The sequence below is a fragment of the Poecilia mexicana genome, unplaced genomic scaffold (genome assembly GCF_051168715.1).
Source record: "Poecilia mexicana isolate PSO_F unplaced genomic scaffold, ASM5116871v1 scaffold_2, whole genome shotgun sequence".
NCBI lineage: Eukaryota > Metazoa > Chordata > Actinopteri > Cyprinodontiformes > Poeciliidae > Poecilia > Poecilia mexicana.
In genome coordinates this window covers 13,947,163-13,970,971 of record NW_028263371.1, presented here as the reverse complement: position 1 = coordinate 13,970,971, position 23,809 = coordinate 13,947,163, and the positions used below count along the sequence as shown (strand labels likewise).

Genomic DNA, 23,809 nt, shown 5'->3' with positions numbered 1-23,809 from the left:
GCTCAGACCCTTGACCTCTTTCCAGGGGATTACATCTGTGCGTGTATTTGTGTGACTGTGTGAAGGGGGGCTATGTACGTGTGTTTGATTTATTAAAACAAAAAAGAAAAGAAAGAATGAATTATATAAGGGAGTTAGATATTGAAAGACAAGTAAAGCAATCGACCTTTTCCTCCCCGTCTCTCTGTGAGCTTGACCTCAGCTCACTTTCTCAGACGCTCCTCCTCCGCTTTCTTCCAAACCGCAGAAACCACACAAACCAGTGGGCAGCTAGGCCAGAGTCCAGCATTTTTAAACAAACAGCCATTGAACACAAATGAGGTCATGGATTCACCACCAGGCAAAGACCTCCAACTAGTCGGTGCCTCACTACAAAACACAGACTTGGCGGGGGGCTGAGGGGCGGATGAAAGACGGGAAAACAAACCGGCCACCAGTAAAAGTGAAGGCTGGGATTAGCATAAAGGGGGGAAAGAAAGACGGGCAGAGAGTTGTTGTGGAGATACACGGGCTTTAACTGGATCTTCACGAGAAAAGAAACGTAGTCCACCAAAAACTCCAACTTGTTTCTCTTGCCTCATACCTGCTGGCTTCCAGTTAAAAGCCCGGAGTTTTGTTCCAAGGCTTCAGAGCTGGGATTTCCTCCCTCCGTCCACCAAGCAGCTGAGGCTTGCTAAGCTCTAACTAAAGCTCTTTGGCAGCCACTGGCCTGGTTCAGCGCTCACTTACCAAAAAGAAAAAGAAAAAACAAAACATGCCTTGGGAGGACAAAGCCATTCTCTTCAGCATTCTGCTGGTCTACAGCTCATCACAGGTGCTGGGTAAGTCGTCTCTTTAGGCTAGAAACGTTCTCAGTGAGGCTTTATTTGGATGTTTTCTTGCATTTGGACAAATTGCAAGTCTGCAGGATTTAAATGGGGAAAATACCAATGAGCTTTCTCAGCTTAGACATGTTGTACTTGCTTAAAATGCCTCATCTTAGAAAACAAGCAGTCAGTGCCTGTTATGTAAACAGATAGTCGTGGTAAAAGAAAGTGCACCTCTTTTCTTAAATGCAGTTGTATGTATTTCATGCATGTCTATGTTTTGTTGTTTTAGTTTTCCCAAATGATATAATTGTGTCTTCTTTATGTTGTATTAACAGTCTAGTTTGTATGACACAAGCAAAGTTTGTATGACACAAGCAAAGTTAAATTAAACATAACAGAGATAAAAAAAGATGTAGGTTGAAGCTTTGGTGTACTCTTTGTGCAATATTTGAATAATCTTATGATCATTTAATCCAGACAGGGGGCTTTGGTTGTTATAATCATGATGTCTTGTGATTCTTGTAGCTGCCCTTCCAGATTTGTTTTCTTCAAAACGTTGTGAATTGTCGAGGGAGGCCATGTCTTACCCCAGGCCTTGATGGCCGCCGCCCTGCCACCTTTAGTCGTGTCCTTGGTTCTACAGTCCTGCTTAAACCTAATGCTGTAATTCAAGAGTGTTAAAGCAGAGATGCATCTAATGAGGGTACAACTATAAAACTAGGACATTGTTAAAAAAAAAATTAATTATATATTATTTGCCACTCATTTAAAAAAGCAAAACTCACTTTATAAATTCATAAATTCACTATGTTTTCCATAGTGAAATATTTCGCAATGTTTTGTAATTTTGATCATTTTGGCTTAATGATGAGAAAAGTCCAAATTTCAATGCCTCGGGAACTTAGAATATTAATGAAAAGTGAAACAGAAATGTCAGGCTTTTGAAAAGCATGTTAATTTCTCAATGCTTGGTTGGATGTCTTTGGCACGGAGGCGATCAGCCCATGATTCTGATGGGATGAACCGGAAGCCCAGATTGCTCTCATAGCTGCCTTCAGGTTGTCAGCATTGTTGGGTCTGGTGTCTCTCGTCTTCCTCTTGGATATATAACCCATATATTCAGCATGGAGTGAAATGTCTGGGTAGTTTTAGGCCAATTGACCACCAGTACAGTCACTGAAGGTACCAAGTCCTGCTGTACAATTAAATCAGCATCTCCATCCAGCTCATCAGCAGAGGGAAGCATGAAGTGCTCTAGAACCCCAGAAGTTTTCTCTCTGGTTCAGGAGTGACTTGACAAGAATGTGTCATTTGTAGCCCATGTGGAGGATTCATGTCTTAGTGGCTTTTGATGCATCAACTCCAGCCTTGTGACATTCGCCCAAATTCTTAAATGTATTTTGCTCAACAATCCTCTTAAGGCTGCGGTTCTCCCTGCTGCTGGTGCAACTTTTTCTACCAACTCGTTCCTCCCACTGAGTCCTACAAACAAGCTCTGATGCAGCACAACCAGCTTCTTTAAGGATGAACTTTTGTGGTTTACCTTCCCTGTAAAAGGTGTCAGTGTCTCTCTTTTGGACATCTGATTGTGTTGCCTTTGGAATTTTGTATTTTCATTATCTTTAAATCATAATTGCCAAAATTACAACAAATAAAGTATTGAAATATTTCACTCTGTGTAATGAACTTTTACATGGTAATGAAATTTGTTGAGACTTAATAACAGACTGAACAGAGAGGGACACACTGGTCAGATTTTGCTCCATATTGACACTATGAGACTAAACATTTACTCTAGAAGTGTCGCTCCATATATCTATGATGCAACTCTCTAGCTCCATCCCAAATATACTCTATTTGATTGTGTTATGGTGCTCAAAATGAGCAGTGAGGTGACGTCATTATGTTCAACCAGTTACGTGATTTGAGCATTTGTACCTGCGTTGTCCTGGTCCTCGACGAAACTCAGGTAAACTGTGGTGCTTAAACAAATTTATTATGGACTCAACACCGGCGGAACAACGACCGACAGCGAAAAGCGACAGTTTCCCGCCATTCGGGGCGAACCCAGCACGCGGAACGCGGAAGTGACAGCAGCGAAAGCGTCAAAAGTTGGACATTTTTCAACTTTCTTCTGTCGCGTCGCTAGCCGCGTGTGTACGTTTACCTGTACGAGCTCGAAATTACAATTTTACGATTGTATCCTCACCGAGCAAGCTCCATAGGAAATGAATGGCTGTGTCAGTTGAGGCCATTACACCAAATTCTGACCTTACTAGCTAAAATGCGTTTTAACATGTAACAATTTTCTCTTTTTCTTCTCTGACATTGACAAGACGCTCTTGTCCACACAACCAAGGGAAGAAATCACATTTTATTATTGGGGGTGGACAATAAACTGTGATTTTTTTTAAGAGCAATTTTAGGGGGGGTGTTCAAGTTACACTGAAATGTAAAGTAAAATGTGGTTTAAAAAGTTTACAATGTGGCAATGCACATCAAACGTGTTTTTCTCAAACTGTTGAGACCCATAGAAGCCAAACTAAGATTCAAATGATGTTTAGATATAAGTTTGGTTCAGTGTCACTGATCTAATCTCTGCTACACCTTTACAAAAATGTAAGCTTCTAAATAAAAAGTTTTATTGAGTAACTCCACTTATTTCTAATAAATATTGTTTTATTGTAGGAACTCTCAATAGAGGTTATGTGTTATTTAAGTTATAAGTTGTTAAGTTGCTTTTAAAAAAAAAGTTTTTTTGGCTTTTCCATATCCTGGATGGCTGGGAATCTATAAGTAGGTAGAAATAATAAATATCTCGGGGTAACATAGCTTAAACCTAACGTTGAAAGCACTAGGGTTGTTATAGAAAAATATTCAGATTTTATTTTGCTGTTTTAAAGGTTGAAGATGGTAAGAAATAGAGGCATACTTTATTTATTTTTTTACTGTCAGCTGCTTTGCAGTAGTCCCTCTGCTCTGGATCCCATACAGAGCTGTCAGCTAAAGTTCAGCCGCTCCAGATTAAAACTCTCAAGAGTTAGAGAGACAAATATGACTGAAATATTGGCTACCTTGGACAGGTAGCCAATATCAAAGCTAAACGTAGCTTTGATAAAAGCTACGTTTATCAAAGCAATGTAGCCATTTTAGCTAATTTTGATTTAGGCATAACGGGGCAGCTATCATAATTCAGCCAAAGTCATGAAATAACAAACTGTAGTTTGATTTCATTGTTAATGTGTTTCTTCCTATTGAGCAGTGAAAGTAAATAAAACGTGTTACGTGTCTTCTGCTTTAAGTATTTACTTACTGGAGGGTTTTTTGTTAGTGCTGCAGAGCCACAGCTAGCAGCTAACTCCTCACTTCAGCGGCTCTGATGCTGTTGTTCTTTCTGTAAATTGGACTGAACCATTGTTCTAACAATGGCGGTGGGGGGGACCTAAAATTAAATCTTATTTCTTTCTTTGATGAAAGGCAGATTTGTTTTGTTCTTTGTTTCTTTTACCTTTTCATATTGATATTGTTTAAATACAAAGATTTCTTTTAGGACACTTCTTGACTTTCTCAAGATTGTGGGTGTCCAGATCCCTCTCGTACCCCCCCAGGATTTCCGCCCATTCATACAACTGGTGCTTGCTGGATTGATTTATTGATTTATTGATTTATTTATTTATTTTTTTCCTACCCATTATTTAAAAAAAAATCTGAGTTGGGTTGTGTACAAATCCTAGTAGATTCAGAAATACTCTGACCAGCACCCAGTGAGTGGGTCAACAGGTGTAGCTAATAGACTAGGCAGCAGAGGTATATCAAAAACCCTAAAACTGAAAGACGGTCAGCTCTCTTTTCGCTGGAGAAAAATAAATTCAGCAATAAAAGTGTACTGGCTATTATTCTGTCACGGCCATGACACATTACACCATTACCTGGTCCCTCTGAAGTCTGTGGAAAGATGTAACGAACATAATATAGAGATCTCACTGGTGCAAACTGGAGGAGAGGAGGCACAGCTGTGGTCGGAATTACAATCCGGTGTTGTGTCCGTACACGTGCCTGTTTCCCAGCATTTACACCGAAGCTGAATCCTAATCACGTTGAGTTCCTTGTTGCTCATTGTTTCTGCAAAAATCTGCTCATTATCCAGGGAGGCTGTGGTTGATTTTTATTTGTCCCTCAGAACATGAACTGCTTAAAACCCTTAAATTTTACTTCAAAGAATTTACTCCTTCTTTGACACAGATGTCTTTCATGACCTACTTTTCACTGTAAAATGCATTACCTATTCTGTTGAAGAGACTTGGTAGAACTAGTAAATGCTAATTAAATGCAAATGCATTTTGGTGGTCGTACAAATGTTGACATGGATACAAATAGATCCCACATGCTACTTGCAGTCGGAAGCGTTTGCCAAGAAAACAAAACCGAAGATGTGGAAGAATAAACAATTTGGAAATGTAAACATCAGATTACTTATGTGGAAAGGAGCTCTGCTTCTGACTGAAACCAACAGAGTGAATCCGGGGTTGTCCGATCTGCGGTTAAATATATCACTCAGTGGTCTGGGGGTTGATGGCCAAGAGGTGTGTGTTGGTGTTAGCACCAGGGCAACGTTGCCTTGGCGATCTCTGGGTTGGTGTGAGTTGATGGTCCAATACAAGTGCAATGCATTTTTCTGCTCTGGAGTCGACTTTCATGCCAAATATAGTCTTGATTAATTATGTTTAATCACGCATTTAGGACACCATCGTGGGATTTTCTTCTTGTAGCTCAGAACTGCTATTTTTGTGGCATTCTTAAAACGTCAAGACAGCTGGAATAAAAGAAATGTAATTGGGAAGTGTGATGAATATTTTAAAAAATTAATAAAATGTTAAATCAAACAAAATCAGGTGGGAACAAACACATTCAAGCAGTTTCTGTCAAATTTAGGCTTTTTCATCAAAAACCTATATAAATACTCAAACCTAAGTGGCTAAAGCAGCAAAGCATGACTTTGTGTTTGTCCATCAAGCTTCAGGTGAGATTCAGGAGGACGGTCAGTGCGCTGAGCTCAACAACACCAGATGGCAGGAGTACCGCCAGCAGAGGGTCAGGGTGGAAGTCCAGTATCTGCTGCTGACCAGGAGAAACCCGGACTGCGCGCAAAAGTTCGACCAGGACTCCGTCGGCAAGCCCACGTCTCACTTTAACACATCCTGTCCGACGAAGGTCATCATCCATGGATTCAGGTGAGTCGGAGGTTCAGACAGAAAAAGGTTTTCTGAGTTGGAGAACAGTACGACGTATCATATGTGCAGTTAGGCTTAATGTGATCGTATGAATGGGTTTTATTTTTATGGTTGAAGAGCCAAAGGAAAATTTCCATTAAAGTTTTTATCTTATTTTATCTGTCTCAAAGATTATAAGGATCTAAATATGAAGATGGTTATTATTCACTCAAACCCACACAACCACATGATGGAGTAAAATGGTTAATCATCTCCTTTTTATAACTTTAATTGGCCAGTATTGCCTGTTTTCCAGACACATAGTGCCATTTTATAGCACAATCAAGTCATAAAAATGCTCTATATCAAATATGACTTAAAAGAAAATTTACTTCCTAATTTAACGCCTTGAAATTGGGCCTCTGTCTCTTTAAGAAACTCCAACTCTGTCAGAAACTCCACCTCCAAGAAGTCATCACAACATGGCTCCTCTATTAGCCCTCTAGCAACAGTTTTACCTTGAGAAGTAGCTTCTATATCTATACTGAGCGCAGCAGATGTTTGCTAATTGCTGCTGGCTAGTCTGAAGGAGCTGATTGGGGGAGTTGTAAGGGAGGGCTGCTCTGTGAGGCGGACGCTTGTAAACTGCAGCTCAGAGGGGGATCTGCTCCTTGAAGGTGGGTCGGCGTCCACCCAGGTGTTTTGCAAAGCTCAGTGGTTGCCATGGAGATTAAAGGATTTCTCAAACATGAATGAAAGAATCAAGGGAAAGGCTCCACGTATGTTTTTGATGAGGGAATAAAATCCTAAAAAGTCGATTTTGCATAATACTGTCCCTCTAATTGAAATTAAGAAGAAGAAAATGATTAAAAGCTTGGAAAACATCTAGAGGCTAAACCAAACTTTGAACCCACCAGGCTCATAAAAGCTGTGGTGACACACTTATGAACAGCTGTTCTGTTCTTCGATTACAGCACTCAGGCAGAGAGGAAGACTGTTTACACATCTTTCCGCTGACTGACTCGAAGGTTTCTGTGTGTTTAGTTTTTTTTTCTTTTAACTCTTGTAAACATGACAGAGAAACTAAAGTTCTCAAACCAACAGAACAAAACTTCTGACAAACGTAACACCGCTCAACTCTCGCCCTTATCACAACAGTCTGGCAAATCTAAAACCACATTTCAATGGTTTATTTAATTTCCTTTTTCTTGTCGTTTCTGCTTTCATGGACCGCAGTTGAGCCGCTGCCTCTGCTCCAACAATAACTCCACTCTTTTCCTTGTCTGTTTTTGCTGCTCCAAACCCAACCGAACCCCCCACCGCCCCGCAGCGCCCTGGGAAGGAAGCCGTCCTGGGTTACGGACCTGGCCCAGGCCCTGCTCGGGGCTCAGGACGCCAACGTGGTGGTGGTGGACTGGATTTACGGCGCCTCCTTCGCCTACAACCTGGTGGTGGAGAACTACAAGGAGGTGGCCCTGCAGATCTCGGTTCTCGTCAACCAGCTACAGGTGAGAGGGATTACACATGCTGCTGCGAGACAGATGAAAAGAAACGAGGCGAGAATTTCAGAGAACGTAGTCAGCAGGTTTTTATTTATTTTCTTTTGTTCCCCACACACACAAATCAGTTTCAGAAATTCAAAGGGCTTCAAAGAATCTCGTATCGGCATAAAGTAATTCCAACCAGGTTTGACTGACATGATTTACAGTTCTGGTTTTTTCATGCTTGTCTCAACTTAAAGTCGTCTGTCTGTCTAAATTTTGCAGTGGCTTATTAATAAAACACCCAGTTTGAATCTTGAATTAAATACAACATAAATTTGACAATGTTTGGTCATATTTTCCTGTAATGTAGTTTATTTGTTTCAGACAGTGCACCTCAATCAACGTTACCCAGAGTTCATGGCAGCGTAAATATGCAGGAATTAGCAGTATGGCTACATTTCATCCTTGGTTCTAATACAAGTCAGCAGAAGAAACTAAACACCTCACTATGCAATGTTCACAGGACAGACGTCGGCACACACAGTTCTATTAACGGAACAATGTGTGCTTTTATTTTTACTTTTAAAAAAATTACATTTGACAGAAGAAAACATTTGCACAAGAAATAACTAACCAACAGACAGAAACGGTGTAAAAATAGGTTACAGGATCCTCTGCCATAAGCAGCGGAAGACATTTTGAACTGGTTTGCTTTCCACCAGTGCTTGAGGGATGCCTTTTCTGTTTCCATCTGCGCACATTTTGAAATATAGCATTAGAAAAGGTTCTAGGAAAGAGCAAAACTCAAAATAACTTCCTCAGTTACTCTTGGTTTCCAGCATTTCTGAGGAGGAGTTAATGCGCCTCAGCAAAGATGGAAACACGTTTACCAAATACGTTCTGCCGTAGCAAACTTTCCCAGCCGATGGTCGGTCTGTGCCTCACTACAGGCACAAAAATCTGAAAATGTCAAAGTCCAAACCTCCAGTTCAGAAGGGAGGAGTCTCTTCATTTTACTGATATGTGTGGTCTGTGATAGTTTCCATAATTCCTTCAACATTTGATGAAATTATGCTTCGCCAGTAGATGGAAAAACGCCTAATTTGCATTTTCCTTTCTTTTTTTGTTTGTTTTTTTGTAACATTTTAAAAGTTTGCTCAAAATTCACATGACAAGTCAAGTGAACTTTATTAGGATCAACTTGTTGCACAGACAGCAGCAAAGACATCAAAACAATCACACAAGAAAATCAAAGATGAGTTCATATAAGCCTGTCGCAATAATTAATTAATCGCATGATAAATTAAAACAAGCTCAATAATTTCCTCTTGCATGATTTATCGTTTTTCTCTTTCTACCAAAAGCTGGATGATAAAAGTCTTCAGACTCAACTAGTCCCTTTTCTTGAAGGACAATTTTGTTTACAGATTGTAAAGTTTGTTGATCTTTGAGAACGTGGTCTGAAAACAACAATGTTATCGATTATCACGATCAATTCTGGAGGGAATTTATCGTTCAGGAGAGTCGGTTATCGTGACGGGCATAAGTCCATGCGAGTCCTGACTGTGTGGGCCTGGACTAGACAGCAGCAGGGATGAATAATTTTTTTTCAGTCTGGTGGTCTGACTGCGCGGCGTTCTGTATCTCCGTCCAGACGGGGAAATTTGGCCCACACAGGAAAACTGGGATCAGCCGAAAATGATCCAACTGAGGATAGAAACACAGCTTGAGTTGTATAGAAATGACACTAAGCTATTATAAAAAATAAAAAAAAATGAGATAATGTGTACTCCTCCTTCGTCTTCCTTTTCCCCTGACACAATTACGCCCTGGGCAGTGAGCCATTGCGCTCATACCAAAAATTGCCACTGATGGCTTGTGTGAAAAAAACAAAACAACCAAAAAACAAAACACACACGCATGCCTTTAAGTAAAAGCTCTGACTTCTGCCTCCTTCTCCAGCTTACACCGGCTGCCTCATCCAAATATCTCAGATTTTTTTGGTGAACTCTGTGGCACGAGTCCTAATCTAGAGATATCACATATAAATACTGTACGCTCCTCTGCTTACAAAGCCATGCAGATGCAATGCCATGCTTGTAGCAATAACTAGGGGGATAACAAGAACACTCAAAGCATGCCTACGTCAAATCAGACCAAACTTCTCTCTTGTTTCAGGTCAGGCCAGATTCACCGGAATCGTGTTTTTAGAAGAGACGTCGACTTATGAGATTGTAAAGGAATGTAATCAAGCTCAAGGGTGCGAATACTTTTTGCGCCGCTCCGAGGAAGAGCTTTTGTTTTAAACACACACACACACACACACACACACAAAAGAAAAAAATATGACCGTGAGAAGAGAAGTGCGGAGATTTATATAGGTAGAGATAGTGGAAGCGAATCTCACGGGTTCACTCCCCGCAGCAGCCAAAACAAGAATCCGGCTGGAGCCAAGGCGCCTCGGCAGCCAGAGATTTCCAGGAAAGAATATCGGAGCAGAATGGGAGTCAGGCTGACCTTCCCAGCTCCACAGATGGATGCAAACATGACCTTGAGGGCCTGTCCTTCCCCCTGCCCGGCTGTGTTTTACACGCTCACAGCAAAGGCCATCAATAATATCGGAGAGAGCGGCTCGCCCTATTTACTACCTGTAAGTTCGGCGGGACGGTGCTGATTTTGGAGCGTTCTGCTCTCACCGCAGAGTAACAAAGCAGGCGAACGCGTTATTGTTTTAAGACATTCCTGCGATTCTTTATCGTGTGTCGCTGGTTTGTCGTGAATAATGGAAGGCAGATGGGAAAAAAAAGAGCGAGAGGAGGGAATTTTATTTCGTCAAGTTTATCATTTTTTCCTTGAAATTCTGCGGAACAGCCATAACTATTTATATGGGGTTTAAACTTTATGGCTTTGTAAGTGAATGTTTTTATGAAGCAAACGGAAGAAGATTAAAGCCACTAACCAAAGAAAGAAGAAGTCTGACTTCAGACTCAGCGTTCTAATTCTGTGTACATTTACGTCAAAATCCAAGTAAATAACCAAACATTCTTTGATGCAAGTCTATTATGTTGTTAGCAAAAACATCACAACTCAAATATTCTCCTCGTTATTGGACCTGCATTTTATTCACACTGAAAGCGTTTGATAAATCTGAGTTTTAAGACTTGGTTTGGCTGATGCTGCATAAATAATTTATTGATTCTGATTCTGAGAAAAAGAGTCAGGAATTTGAGATTGCAGTCAGAGTCCTACAGCGTCATATTCAGGCCATTTTAGATAGGAAAAATAGAATAATAGTACATTTCTACAAAAAAAATGATCAGACATTTTCTAGGAAAAGCGAGAAAATTTTGAAAAGTACAACATTTTCTAGAAAAGCTCCAAATTTTTACATTTTTAATATAAGACGTTTTTGAGAAACAAACATGGGAATTTCTGAGTTGGAAAAGTGGAAAATTTGCTAAGAAAAACTCAAGAATTTCCTGATTAATCAGAAATCTTGGAGGAAAAAAAGTGTGGAAATCTTTGAGAGTGAAAAGTTGAAAATTTGCTAGAAAAAAAGGGGAAATTTCCAGGAAATGTTCAAAAGTCAAAAATGTTCAACTTTTAAACCAAGAAATTTCCAAGTTTTTTTCTCTAAAATTTCTGAGACCAATCCCAAAATGTCAGTTTCTTTCCAGCATATTTTTGACTTTTCAAACTCAGAAATGTCCTTGTTTTGTTTTGTTTTTTTCTAGAACATTTCTGAGATTAATCTCAAAATTTCTGAGTTATCTGGCAGAAATGTTCTCCTTTTATTCTCTGTAATATCCGTAATACGCCGTTGTAGGATTCTGAGAAAAAAAAAAGCCCAAATTCTTTTATTTCTTCCGTAGCTTATAGCGGTAACTTGGCAGTAAAACTCTTGTTTTCAGCAGAAACACGGCTGCAGACTGGAATCCTTCCACCTGGTCGGGGTCAGCCTCGGAGCCCATGTGGCTGGCTTTGTGGGGACGCTGTTCGAAGGGAAGATCGGAAGAATCACAGGTGAATCCGCGGGGCTCGTTCCTGACTGACGAGCTCAGGAAGTGACCCGTCTGCAGCTCTGCTCCTCTGATTTATAAATCCACAGAGAAGCAACCTGTGGGAGCTGCTGCTTGGAGTGTCTGGTGTCCTCCAGCTGCCTCCGCAGTCAGACAGAGAAGAGCCTCAGCCTGGGGATGACATTAGGAGATTAGCAGAGCTCTTCAGATGATCTACGCAGCCCACAGCAAAATGTTTGCTGGAGCATGAGAGGCCCTGCTGTCTGACTGGGGAGGATCGGCTTCAGTTTGAATGTTTCAGAGGCATCATCGACACTGGCCTGAAAATATTTTTGCTGGGATAAAAAGAAAAAGGTGACAATGTCATAGAAAAACTTAAGGTTTAAATGTGTTCTGTGCGTCGGCATGTTAGGGCTGTTGTAGATGAGGGGAAAGGAGGAGTAAAATTCAGCCAACAAGACATTTTCTAGAGAAAAACAAGGAAGTATTGGAGCGCCAAGAGTTGAACATTTGCAATAAAAAAACACAGACATTTCTGAGATACATCTCAGAAAATTTTCCTCCCAAAAAAAAAACCCAGAAGGAAATTTTGGATCTCAGGATATTTCAGAGCTCCAAAAGTTGAAAATTTCAGATAAAAAAAAACTGAAATTTTGAGATCAATCTCAGAAATTCTCCAGGAAAAAAAACATGGAAAGTTTGGATCTTCAAAAGTTGAAGATCCAAAATAAAAAAATAAAACAAAAAAGTCTCGGAAATGTTTAATCTCAGAAAATTTCTAGAAAAATCAAGAAAATTTCTAATCTCCATAAGTCAAACATTTTCAACTTCAAGAGCTCAGAAAATGTCCAAGTTTCCTCCAGAAAATGTCTGAGATTCACCTCAAAATCTCTGAGTTTTGGCTAAAATGTATTCCTCCTTTCCTATGTTCTATTTACAATTGTTCCGCTTCAAAATCAGAAATGCTCATAAAAATTCAATTTTGGGAAAAAAAAAAGAAAATCTTTCAAAACTCAAAACCCTTTCCTCTGGATCATTTCATGAGGATCCAGCATTTATGTTTAAAATCAGGTTTTATCTGAATTATCATGCTTAATTTCAAGACAGATAGAAAAGTTTCTACATTTTTGAATCCCTATTAAAGACGTGTTAGAGCCTCAGATTTATGTTTGTTTAACTTGACTGATTGAAGCCTTGGATGCTTTTAAGCCTCTCCTCCCATCCTATTCATTGTTTGTGTTGGAAAGATAAACTTCTTCCGGTTGTTTTAGATATTTTTATAGTTGTTATGACTACTGATATAAATGCAGACAAGTAGCTGTTTCTTTGTAGGCGCTTCCTGCTTGATGCACGGTTGCCTGACTTTATTTTTATGTTCTCGTGTCTTTCCTGTTATTAAAGTTGCTCAGAGAAATGAAACTTTACATCATGCCATATTTATATCCAGGTGAAATAAATAAATGGAGTCATACATTTATAACATAAAAGTTTCCGAGCACTCAGAAGTAACGTGAAAACAGCATCATGACCAAAACACAGGCGGCTTATGCTTGAACTCTCTCTAGTGTTCACTTCAAACCAACTAAAGACTTTTCTAATCTAGAGCAAATTAAGAGACTCATCATCAGTTATAACAATAACAATATGGCTGAAAAACATATCATGATATAAGCGTTTCATATCAGTCGATGGTTTCTTTGTTTAAAAAAAAACAGCCAATCTGGTGTCGTGATCTTTCCTCTTTTATCCAGTTTTCACTTCACACGTTTTTTATTTTTTATTATTTTCAAGCAGTTATGAGGCATGGTGGCGAAACCTGAAACTGCTGCTGCGCAAGTTACTGAACAGGTTGTTGCTAGGAAACCAAAGAGTGAGTGAGTTGCTAGGTAACCAGAAAGTGAGCGAGTTAGTTGATGTGAGAGATTGAGCAGCTGAAGACTTTCCTCCGCCTACATCCCCCAGAATGCCGTGCAGTTCCAGATGGGAGATCAGTGACTATTCTATTTATTGAACATTGAATATTCTATCAGATGTATTTTCTATTGACATAGGAATACACCTATAGCTGCATGTGTCGCGGTACATCTTGTTATTGATTTATTGTTCAACCTGTTGCTTGGTTGCTCTCCTACATGCAGTCTGACGACTTTGGGTTGCTTTATTCTGTTACTAGGTAAAGTACTCTGATTGTAAACTTGGATGGTCTGAAACATTTGGGTGTGACCAAAAAGTCGAAACTGAACATTCTTGTTCCTGTTTTCTTCGTAACCGAACATTCATACATTAGAAATGAGGCTTTAAGTGGTCCAGTTCTTCTCATCAGAACTGCTTTCTCCATTTATTGCTCCCTTGAGGACGACCTTCACTGCATCTAAAGCTTCTCAGGCTCTCAGATTAAAGCCGTCAGCCATGTGCAGAAACAAATTCCGGACTTTCCCCGACTGTTTTTTTGTCCGCCTGGTCCCGCAGGTCTCGACCCCGCCGGCCCCATGTTTAAGGGGGCCGACACCTCCGACCGGCTGGACCCCACCGACGCTCTGTTTGTGGACGCCATCCACACCGACTCCGATCGTGAGTCCACCTTCCACTCTCGTTTCCTTACTGTTGGGTCGGGATGCAGCGAGCCTCCGTCTGTAGACTTAAACTACGCGCTTCATATGTAAAATCTCCTGATTCATCTTACGTTTAATGTCTCTCCAAATGCCATAATTTAGTTTGGTTTATTACCTTAGCTCTCCATGAGACGTTTTGTTGGAAGGAAGACATGGAAACTGTAACGTCTTAAGTATTTGTTTCAGTCTTTTTCAGTCTCGCCAGTATTTCTCTTTCCCTCTCTCTCTCTCCCTCTCTCTCTTTTTTTTTATTGCCAGACTTTGGCATCTCTATTCCTGTCGGTCATGTGGACTTCTTCCTGAACGGTGGGATGGACCAGACTGGATGTGCGCGTTCCAGATTTGCCTCAAGTGGGTTATTGAAAAGCCTTTTTTGTTAACTTTCCACCTAATTTTTCATCAGTACGTCGTCGTAAAAGTCAACAGCCTCTCACCTGAGGGGGGAGTTTTTATTTACATTTCTTTTCCTCCCCTCTCATTTTGATCTACTGTCTGTCGAAATCCAGCTCCTGTGTGTTGTCAGTTTTTCTACTGTTTCCAGTGTACGGCTATGTGATTTGTGACCACATGAGGGCGCTGCACGTCTACATGAGCGCGCTTAACGGCACGTGCCAGCTGACGGGGATCCCGTGCGCCTCTTATGAGGACTTCCTGAAGGGAAGCTGCGTGGACTGCGGGGTCTTCAAAGGCAGATGTCCAGCTATAGGTGAGGACTGCTCAGTCTGTCGCACTTGGTCTTATTATGAAGCATAAAAGTAAAAAATAAAATCAGAAACCCGTCTTAGAAGCTCTGAATTTGTGTAGCACATTTCAGCAGCAAGACAGTTCGAAGTGCTTTACATCATAAAAACATCACACAGTCACCAGTTATGTAACAAGGAATAAACATTGTATTTTCCTCAAATACTATAATCAAAATCATCATTACTAATCAATGTTGATCAAAGTTCTGGTTACTTCCAATAAAAGTCAACTAAACAGGGGCCTTGATTTGAAGGAAATCAGTGTTTCAGCTGTTTTGCATTTATCTGGATGTTTGAGATGTATAAACACTGAATGCTGCTTCTTCATGTTTGGTTCTGGTTCCTACTGGGACTTTAGTCATCCTGGAGACATTCTTCAGGTGATAGAAGGCCGTCTTTGTGACTGTCTTTATGTGTCTCTGAACGTTCAGGTCAGAGTTCATCACTTCTCCCAGGCTTCAGGCCTGATTTGTCTAACTGTAATAACTGAAGCTGTGCATTGATTCTAGTTTGCTCCTCTTTAGGTCCAAAGATAATAACTTCAGTTTTGTTTCTGTTCAGCTGGGGACAAATCCACTCATTGATCTGTTCTGGAAATCTGTTCAGTGATTGGATGGATCCACAGTCACATAGTGACATCGTAATGAAGAGCTGTGTATCATCTAATCTAAGTTATAACCAGAGCGGGAGACAGCATGTAGATATTAGAAGGGAAAAGTCCCAGTGATTTCTGTCCGCACCTACTGAGTGCAATGAGTTTAAATTGTTGCAGGCTCTTTTATATTGATGCATTATGACACTTTTAACTCTGACTCTCATTCTGCCAGTGTTTCATCTCCCCTTTTTATGCTATTTTATTTTGGGGAACAGATTACAAAGATGTGGGCTGGAGCCAGTTATGGTGCCATATCCACCACAGAATGATTCTTCTACTAATGCAAATTACAATATATTAATATGTTGTTTTATGCATAAATTGGTCCATCATAGGTTCAATTTATGTATAAAACTTAAATAGAACCATTTTATTCCACCAAAAATGACAATTTTCAAATATTTGAATAGTGTTTTTTCATTAAAATCGCAACATTTTGTTACAATTCATATAAGTTAGGGTTTTTGAACAGATAATGTAAAATTGCATATCAATTGGGCATGATAATTTGTTCTAATTTTTTTCTTCTTTCTTGCTTTTACTTTTGTCTGTTTGAAATAATTAAATTAAAGTACAATGTAAAACAGGCATTCATTAAAAAGAAAAAAACATAATAATAAAAATCTTTATGCCCCCATTAAACTGAAGCCCTGGGCTACTGCCCTACCAGTCCTTTGTAAAGCCTGATGACTTTATCAACACTATTAGTTTCTGTAAAGAAATTTAATTTGCATCCTTGATCAGAGCTGTTGGGCTTGAGGTTGTACCCAAAAGTTACACACCACATCTACAATCACAACACAGAAATGGAAAACCTTACTGCTTGTTTGAGGAATATTATAATTTATGTCATGAAATAACAGCAACGACTACATATATCCTTTAACACCAGCAGATTCGGTCTGCAGCTCTGGTTTTACCACATTGCAGCTTTCATCAGCACCTTTTCTTTTTCTTGTTTTTTCTACTTTTCGACCCAGTTGCACATTCCTTTGGCCTGGAGTACATTATTTTTTATAACTTCACAATATTTCTGTTGAAATTGTGCCCTTACTGTAAAAATATTTTAATGTTTTGTTCTGTTTTTATAAATATTTCATGTTCAGTCTTTGTGTGAGTCTGTGTGCTGTGATTGCCTGACACTTTGCCGCACAGAAATTTCCCCGTTTTCAGAGGATAAATTATGTTTCTATTCTCTGTTCTGTTATTTCTCTGGATTACGTCCAGCTGCAGTAAGTAGTGCTGGTTTTGTGTGTTGCAGGTTTACAGGAAAAGAGCGGGATAGCCACGTCGCCCGTTCCCCAACAGCAGAAGGTCTTCCTCCTCACTACTTCTTCGGCACCGTTTTGTGGTACGTTCAGAACTTTTCCTAACATTCTGCAGCTCTTCAGTCAACCAGATTAAATGTTCGATGAAATGAAATCTAACTTTTCTCGCCTAGCGCATCATATCCTGCTGACGCTGGAAGTTTCCCCCTTGGATAAGAGCGCAGAGGTGGAGGTGACGCTGACGACGTGGAGCCAGGGAACGGAGCATCACTTCAGGCTGTAGGTGCAACCTAACTATCCTCCAGTTGAGATCATCACAGACTGATGTCACTTATTTACGCTATTGTGGCCCAGAGGTTTAATCTTTCTTCTTCCTGACTCTTTTGGTGGCGTGTAGTTTGGGCCGTGGCGCCAAAATGATCAAATTGAAAAATTTTACCTTTTCTTTTAATAGAACATTTTCAAAAATATATATTTTTTTACATACTCACCAAGAACTATCCAATATTTTAATAAAATGAACAAAGTAGTCAAATATTTGGAGAAAACGATCGCAAAGTGAATAAAACATTCAAAACATAAAAAGGAAAAACATAAGCAGAATGTGGATCAGTCTTAAAAATATACTTGATGTATTTAGTTCACTTTAAAAAGGTGGTGTTATAAAAAATTGACGTTTAAACACTGGTAAAAATGTTGTTGAAGGGTTAATAGAGGATCCATGTTGTGATAACTTCCTGTAGGCGGAGCTTCAGAGAGAGCAGGAGCTTCTTAAAGAGACAGAGGCCCAATTAAAAAAATTACAAGATCAAAATCTTTTAAGTCATGTTTAATATATATAGCATTTTTATAACAACTGAATGTGCTTGATTGTGCTATAAAATGATAGTATATCCCTGGAAATTACATAATGAATGTGTGCTTAAATCTGCTACTGAGTAAAAGCACCTTCGTGTATATATTTCTACTTTCTACTGAAACTAGGATGAGAGAAAAAGAAAGTTAAAAGTTAATAAAAGGCATATCTTAAGTTACTTTTTTCCTTTTTAAGAAGACTTTAATTTGTCATAAAAAATGTGTCCTTATACATCAACCACATGTAAGATTTAAGACACCCTTCATCCTGATAGATGCTCAATAAACTGGGACGCGTTGTTAGAGTCGTCCATACTTCACAGATGTATCTTCATTTGAAACTTTACACGTTCTGTCTCATGTCTTCATGATTGGACCAAAGTGAATCCCGTTCACGGATAAGCTAGAATTAAAAACCAATTCAGTTTTCACTTTGAAAGAATCTAAATGTGCAGAGATGAAATATTTTTCCAGCCTTGATCGATTTTTCTTTTCCCTGAGTCGGTGTTTACTGCAGCCTCAGATTAGGCTGTTGGTTTATTAGCTCTAACCTGGTGAGATTATCACTCTGCTGTGGACGCCTTTCATCTGGCAGACGCTAATCCCTTTAATTGAGCTGTTCTCCAGCACAGCTCGGCCTGTAAACGCCCTCCCTCCCTCCATCCCTCCCTCTCTACAAGATTCCAGCTGTTCCGCTTGGAGGACAGAACCTCTGGGAACCAACATCCAAGTCGCTGATGTCTCGTTTCCCTCCTGTTAGCATTTCTCGAGGCTCCTGACCTGAATCCACATGATTTTCATTCTTTGGGCAAATATAACAACAAGCAGGCCCACCTGTGTTCCCTCTAAAAACTGAGCGTAACACCTCAGGTAAAAATAACGCTAACATAAAGAAACGCGTTCGTTTTTTTTAGACTGATGCATGCTGGAACAAAACTCGTCCACACTCCCCTTGTGCTTGCAGTTAAATCTAAACACATTAATTTAGTATAAAGTAGTCCAAATATCAGTGTGACTTGTTCCCCCCCACTTTATTTAGCCGTGGGTGATGGATAGTAATGCAGCTGCCTCACCAATGTGCTCGTAAGCAGATTCTCTGCATGCGTTTCCTCCCTGAAGGGTGAGCTTCTATTCTGAGCCGAGAGGTGCTCGGCTCCGGCCAGGTGCAGCAAACCGAGGCAGGACTGCTGAGGAAGCACAAGCAGCTCCGAACGAGTACGCTGGAGTTCACCGGGAGTTTCTTTTTTCCCACCTTTCGGCTTTTCTTTGAACACAACAGACAAAGCTCGGGATCTTGACCTGGCTCTGATTGGTTGTTTTTGGTGCATTTCTTCAGGCGGCAGTAGCAGCTCAGGGAGGAGGTGGAGTAGATTGGTCTTATCTGCTAATATTATATCGTCATGACATGGTGACACTTTCAACAAACATGTAAAAAACATATTCTTTATAAAAGTTACATACTGCAGCTTTAAGTTGTTCATACTTTTTATCTTTAAAGAGACAGTGTAGAACTCAAGCGTGTCACCTTCGTTCCATTTTATAGCTTTCTTGGAAAGATTGGATAAGAAAGCGTATGAAGAACAGTGCCTTGCCAATTCGTTGTCCCCGTTCAGCATAAATCCTCATTAGTTGGTCCCAGAGGCTAAAGCTAACGGCTAGCCCCAGAGGTGCTCCAATGGCTCCAATTCCCAAAAATGATTCAAAGTGGTTTTTCCAAACACTGATTAATGAAGCTTCTAACTGTTGTTTTATGAAGATGTTGATCATTATTTACATGTGAACTAGAGGTACGATGCAGAGTCCCAATGACTTAAACTGAAAAATGGATCAGTTCAGAGTGTAAAATTCAATGAAACTGTCAATTATGTAAAAAATCAGTCTTATTTTCTTTTAAGTACTAACATTACATAAGTCACTGTGAACAGAACATCCTTAACATTACGCTCTCATAACGTGGTTCCTCATAGGTTAGATCAGTGTTTTTCAACCACTGTTCCGCGGTACACTAGTGTGCCGTGAGTGATCGTCAGGTGTGCCGTGGAAATTATTCAATTTCACCTGTGGTACCGTATTTTCCGGACTATAAGCTGCTACTTTTTTCCTAAACTTTGAACCATGCGGATTGTAGCCCGGTGCGGCTTTTCTGTGTATTTTTCTTCAACCACCAGGGGGCTCTCTAGCAGGAAGTGAATCATTAGAAGTCAAAATTGTAGATCAAAGAAGAACGCGTTAATTTTCATTTAGAACAACTACATGGTAGCAGCAGGCACGACGGAGAAATGTTTTCAAACTCATATGATGCAGCTTTTAAGTTGAGGGCTGTTGATCTGGCACTACAGGAGGGAAATAAAGCCGCTGCACTTAAGCTCGGCGTGAACGAAACCATGGTTAGTAGTGGCTAGCGGCGTAATCATGTAATTTCCTTACCACTAGATGGCAGTAGGTACAGAGCATTTTACATTAAAACAAGAGAATTAGTGATGCATGAATGTTACAGGTAGCGGTGAGAGCATTGAATCTAGCAAGACTGTGACGACAGTGATGGAAAAGACCGTGAAGCTCAGCAGTAGTTGGAAAGAACATGGGTCCATTTCCCACAACATGTCTGTGTGAAGTGAGCTTCTCAAGCCTGGTTACTATAAAAACTGAAACCAGAGACTGAGAGCTGTTGAGACAGAGCTTTGTCTTTCTTCAATCAGCTGTTTTCATCCAAACATGCACAGGTTTCACACTAGATGGGTAAAATATACAGATATTGACATTTTGTACATGCAAATCTTCATATTGTAACAGTGAATATGAAGTGAAATCTTTCCCAAATATTATTGCTTCTTTCAGAATAAGAATTATTTTCTGTATTCCGGCTAAAAGAATGCTTGTGAAATAGTTTGTAGAACACTTTGAAGTTTTCTACAACTTCTTTAAATTTAAGACCACAGTGTTGTGGCCCTGTTCAGGTGTATTTTTTGAAGTCGACATGTTACGTGCAATTTGAAATAAGAAATGTAAAATGTGATAAAAATACATTTTTGTGTTTATTTGATTCCTATTCAAGACACTTTGACAAGAATGACTATATATGTAATATAGGTGACTACAGAGTATCTTTGTTTACATTTTTGGTTGGTGGTGTGCCTCGAGATTTTTTCAATTAAAACAGTGTACCTTCGCTCAAAAAAGGTTGAAAATCACTGGGTTAGATGATTGGTGGTGCAACGCCCCCTACCTCCATTTCCCATGTTTGCAACCATCAGCTCCTCTTAAATAAGCCCCCAATACAATACAGTTTCATAGTTCATAAAATTATTTTTTAATTGCTGCTGTGACTCTTTTAGAAGTTGTTTCAAGAACCTAGATGTTCTTACGGTCTATGAACGTTCAAAAACTTTTTAACACTGACATTTAGTGCCGTTATTTTCCCACTCTCTGTGTTTCCGGCAGTAAGACTGAAGCGACGGTGTACAGGACGGTGTTGGCTCACCCGGTGGCCCTGTGCCAGATCGACTCCATCAGGCTGAGGAACACGGGCGCTCGCCTCTACAGGCAGGGAGACATCCACGTCAAGTCTGTGTGCGTCTCGGAGCTGCCGCTTCGCAGGTTGGTGCGCCTTCAGCAAGCCGGCTTTTTAGCTGTCTCTGCCGTCCGATGAACAGAGACAATGTCCCACTCTTTACTGACCGCAGGTTATGCTAGCAATGCAGGTCACATACTTTTAGTAGATTGTTTCTTATTCCAAGTTCTGCAGAGCAAACGTAAAATGTTATTTATTTTTGTTTAGTTTCTAGTTCAAATATCTTAGTAGACTTAAAAAAAGGCAAAACTAACTTACAAGCAATTTTTCAGCAAGAAACATGAGCTTGTTTTAAGGGAATAAGTCCCTAATATTGATGGAAAAATTACATGTTTCACTGGCAGATTATTTTACTTAGACATGGAAAAAATGTCTGTTATAAGTGAAATAATCTGCCAGTGGAAACAGCCATTTTTTAAATTAGTATTAAGGAATTATTGATTAAAACAAGCTCCTGTTTCTTGCTGAAAAGTTAGTTATAAGCTAGTTTTGTCTTATTTCAGGTATATTAGCACAAGAAACTAAACCAAAAATACTTGGTTTTGTGTTTTTTCAGTGTGTGACTAAAAGTGAGAGGACTGATGGGTGTTTTAAACGTCAACGTACATAATTACGTCCAACTTGTTGGGGGAAGATGTGGAGATGCTGTAATCTCCAAATATGTTAAATATTTGTCACTGAAATAAGAAGAAATGGATTTAGGATGGATTTAAGATCAGAATATGGCAATTGCCCAGGGCGCCACTCCATCAGAGGATGGCAAAAAGTTACCAGTTGTGCTGATGAGTATTTTTTATGGCTTTTTTTTGCCTGTTTAGTCAATAGAAAGTGGGTGTACTTACTTTCACTCGTGAATAAAGAGAGGCTCACTTACAGCAGTATTAACATAAAATTCTCCATGTTTCCAGAGGAAGTTTAAAAAGCCTCTCGACAAAACATTTCAATAGTTTCTGTCCTGGTTTAGAAGAGCGAGGAAATTCTGCTTACAGGTGTTAATTTACAAACATTTTCAGTAAATTTTTAAAAAATTGTGGTTTTTTTTTGTTTGTTTTTTTTTTCTGCCAGCCACGAGGCGCCACTGTGTGTGAACGACATCGACATCAGGCGGGGAGTTCCCTGGTCGCACGACTTCGTGCAGGTGTGCGGCACTTCGTGACTCTTCGAGTCCACGCCGAGGACAGTGAACAGAAATAACACCGGAGCCACGTCAAAAATTAGACATAAGCTTGTTACCATGGAGACCGTTTTGCATCGTTGTCACCTTGTTTGGATCAGAGAAAAGCCAGTGAGGTTTTGAGGTAATGAAACATTTTGGTGACTTGGATATTCAATCCATCTGATTTTTAGTTTAGAGTTGGGTTTTGTTTTGAGTTCATTTCTGAATGAAACGATTAATTTGTCCTTAAAAGACGAGTTCTGTCTCCGGAAAATGTCTACAAGGTGAAACTTACTGTATAACTCTGTCTTTTTCTTAGATACACCTTCAACAATAAACAAAGCATCACTGTCTTTTTTTTTTTTTAGTTTTTCAAGGTAGCAACATTTCCAAAAGAGGATGGGGGGGAAAAAAAGAGCAAAAACAGACCAAAAGGTAGTGTTTTTCTTTTCTTACAGTCAAATATGGAAACATTTTTAGCTCTGGAAAAAAAACAACACAAAATAGTTCTTGAGTCGGCGTTACAGCCAGCATGCTGTTTGAAGATATTTTAAGGCCCTCGTAGTGATTTACAGTCAGTGAGCGCCAGAAGTCTGGATTGTACAATCATCACACTCTCTGTAATCTTGTTAAAAAAGAAAACATATGCACAGAAGACATTTGGAAAACATTCACTGCACACGCATACATCAGCTTTATGGAGAAATGTTGGCCCCCGTGATGGTTTTATTCTTTTCTTATGTTATGAATAACAGAAACGGCTCAATTTATCGTTTTAATCTGCATACGACAAAGCCTATTACAAAACTCGACATGTGAGCTACAGGCATGTATTGAGTCATCTGGGAACAAAGGAGAAGAAGGACATCTGCTGGAGAAATTCACCATCAGAACCGCACGCTTCCACACGTTTATGAAGTTACAGCAAGACACCGCGCATTCAGATCGAAGAAAAACTAAACCGATAACTTCGACAAAATACGAGGGGACAAAAAAAATAGTAATTCGTCGAAAGCGTGCTCCGTCCAACTGGAGGATCAGGATTCAAAGAAATGGAAAGAAATACATTTCCTCATTACAGAAACGAGGAGGAACATGTAGCTCTCATGAAACGTTTCCCTCACACGTTCTTCCAGATCCCAGTTGATGCTGGGATCTGGTTCCAGTGAATCACATCCAGAGGATCCGTGCGAGACTCATTAGGATAAACAGTTTCTATTTGTGAGACACAACTGTATCAGTGATTAAGTAGAGTAGAAGTGAATCTTAAATCGATACGTTAAAAAATTAATGTTTTGAAAATGGAAAGCATGATGAATCCCTCCACGAAGGTCTTAACTAATTGAGTTTATTACCATTAGTGGGATGCATTATCGTCAAAATGAAGAAATTTATCATTGTCAGCAGAAGAGCTTGTGACGGTAATT

General features: G+C 39.7%; 1 protein-coding gene across 4 annotated transcripts; it reads left to right on the top strand.

The window, feature by feature from the left end:
* The first annotated feature begins 324 nt into the window (after positions 1-324).
* pla1a (phospholipase A1 member A) lies at positions 325-22,735 on the top strand. 4 transcript variants are annotated; one of them, XM_014986547.2, is made up of 11 exons: positions 325-821; positions 5,824-6,040; positions 7,350-7,527; positions 11,418-11,526; positions 13,992-14,093; positions 14,393-14,485; positions 14,658-14,840; positions 16,794-16,883; positions 16,974-17,079; positions 21,097-21,252; positions 22,292-22,735. In XM_014986547.2, the coding sequence occupies exons 1-11, from the start codon at positions 755-757 to the stop codon at positions 22,380-22,382; spliced, it is 1,392 nt and encodes a 463-aa protein (XP_014842033.2). In that variant the 5' UTR covers positions 325-754; the 3' UTR covers positions 22,383-22,735. The 4 variants fall into 4 exon arrangements, with proteins under 4 accessions (XP_014842033.2, XP_014842036.2, XP_014842035.2 ...); XM_014986550.2 differs by having other exon boundaries at positions 326-821; positions 14,676-14,840; XM_014986549.2 differs by having other exon boundaries at positions 326-821; positions 11,415-11,526; positions 14,676-14,840.
* Positions 22,736-23,809: the final 1,074 nt, after the last annotated feature.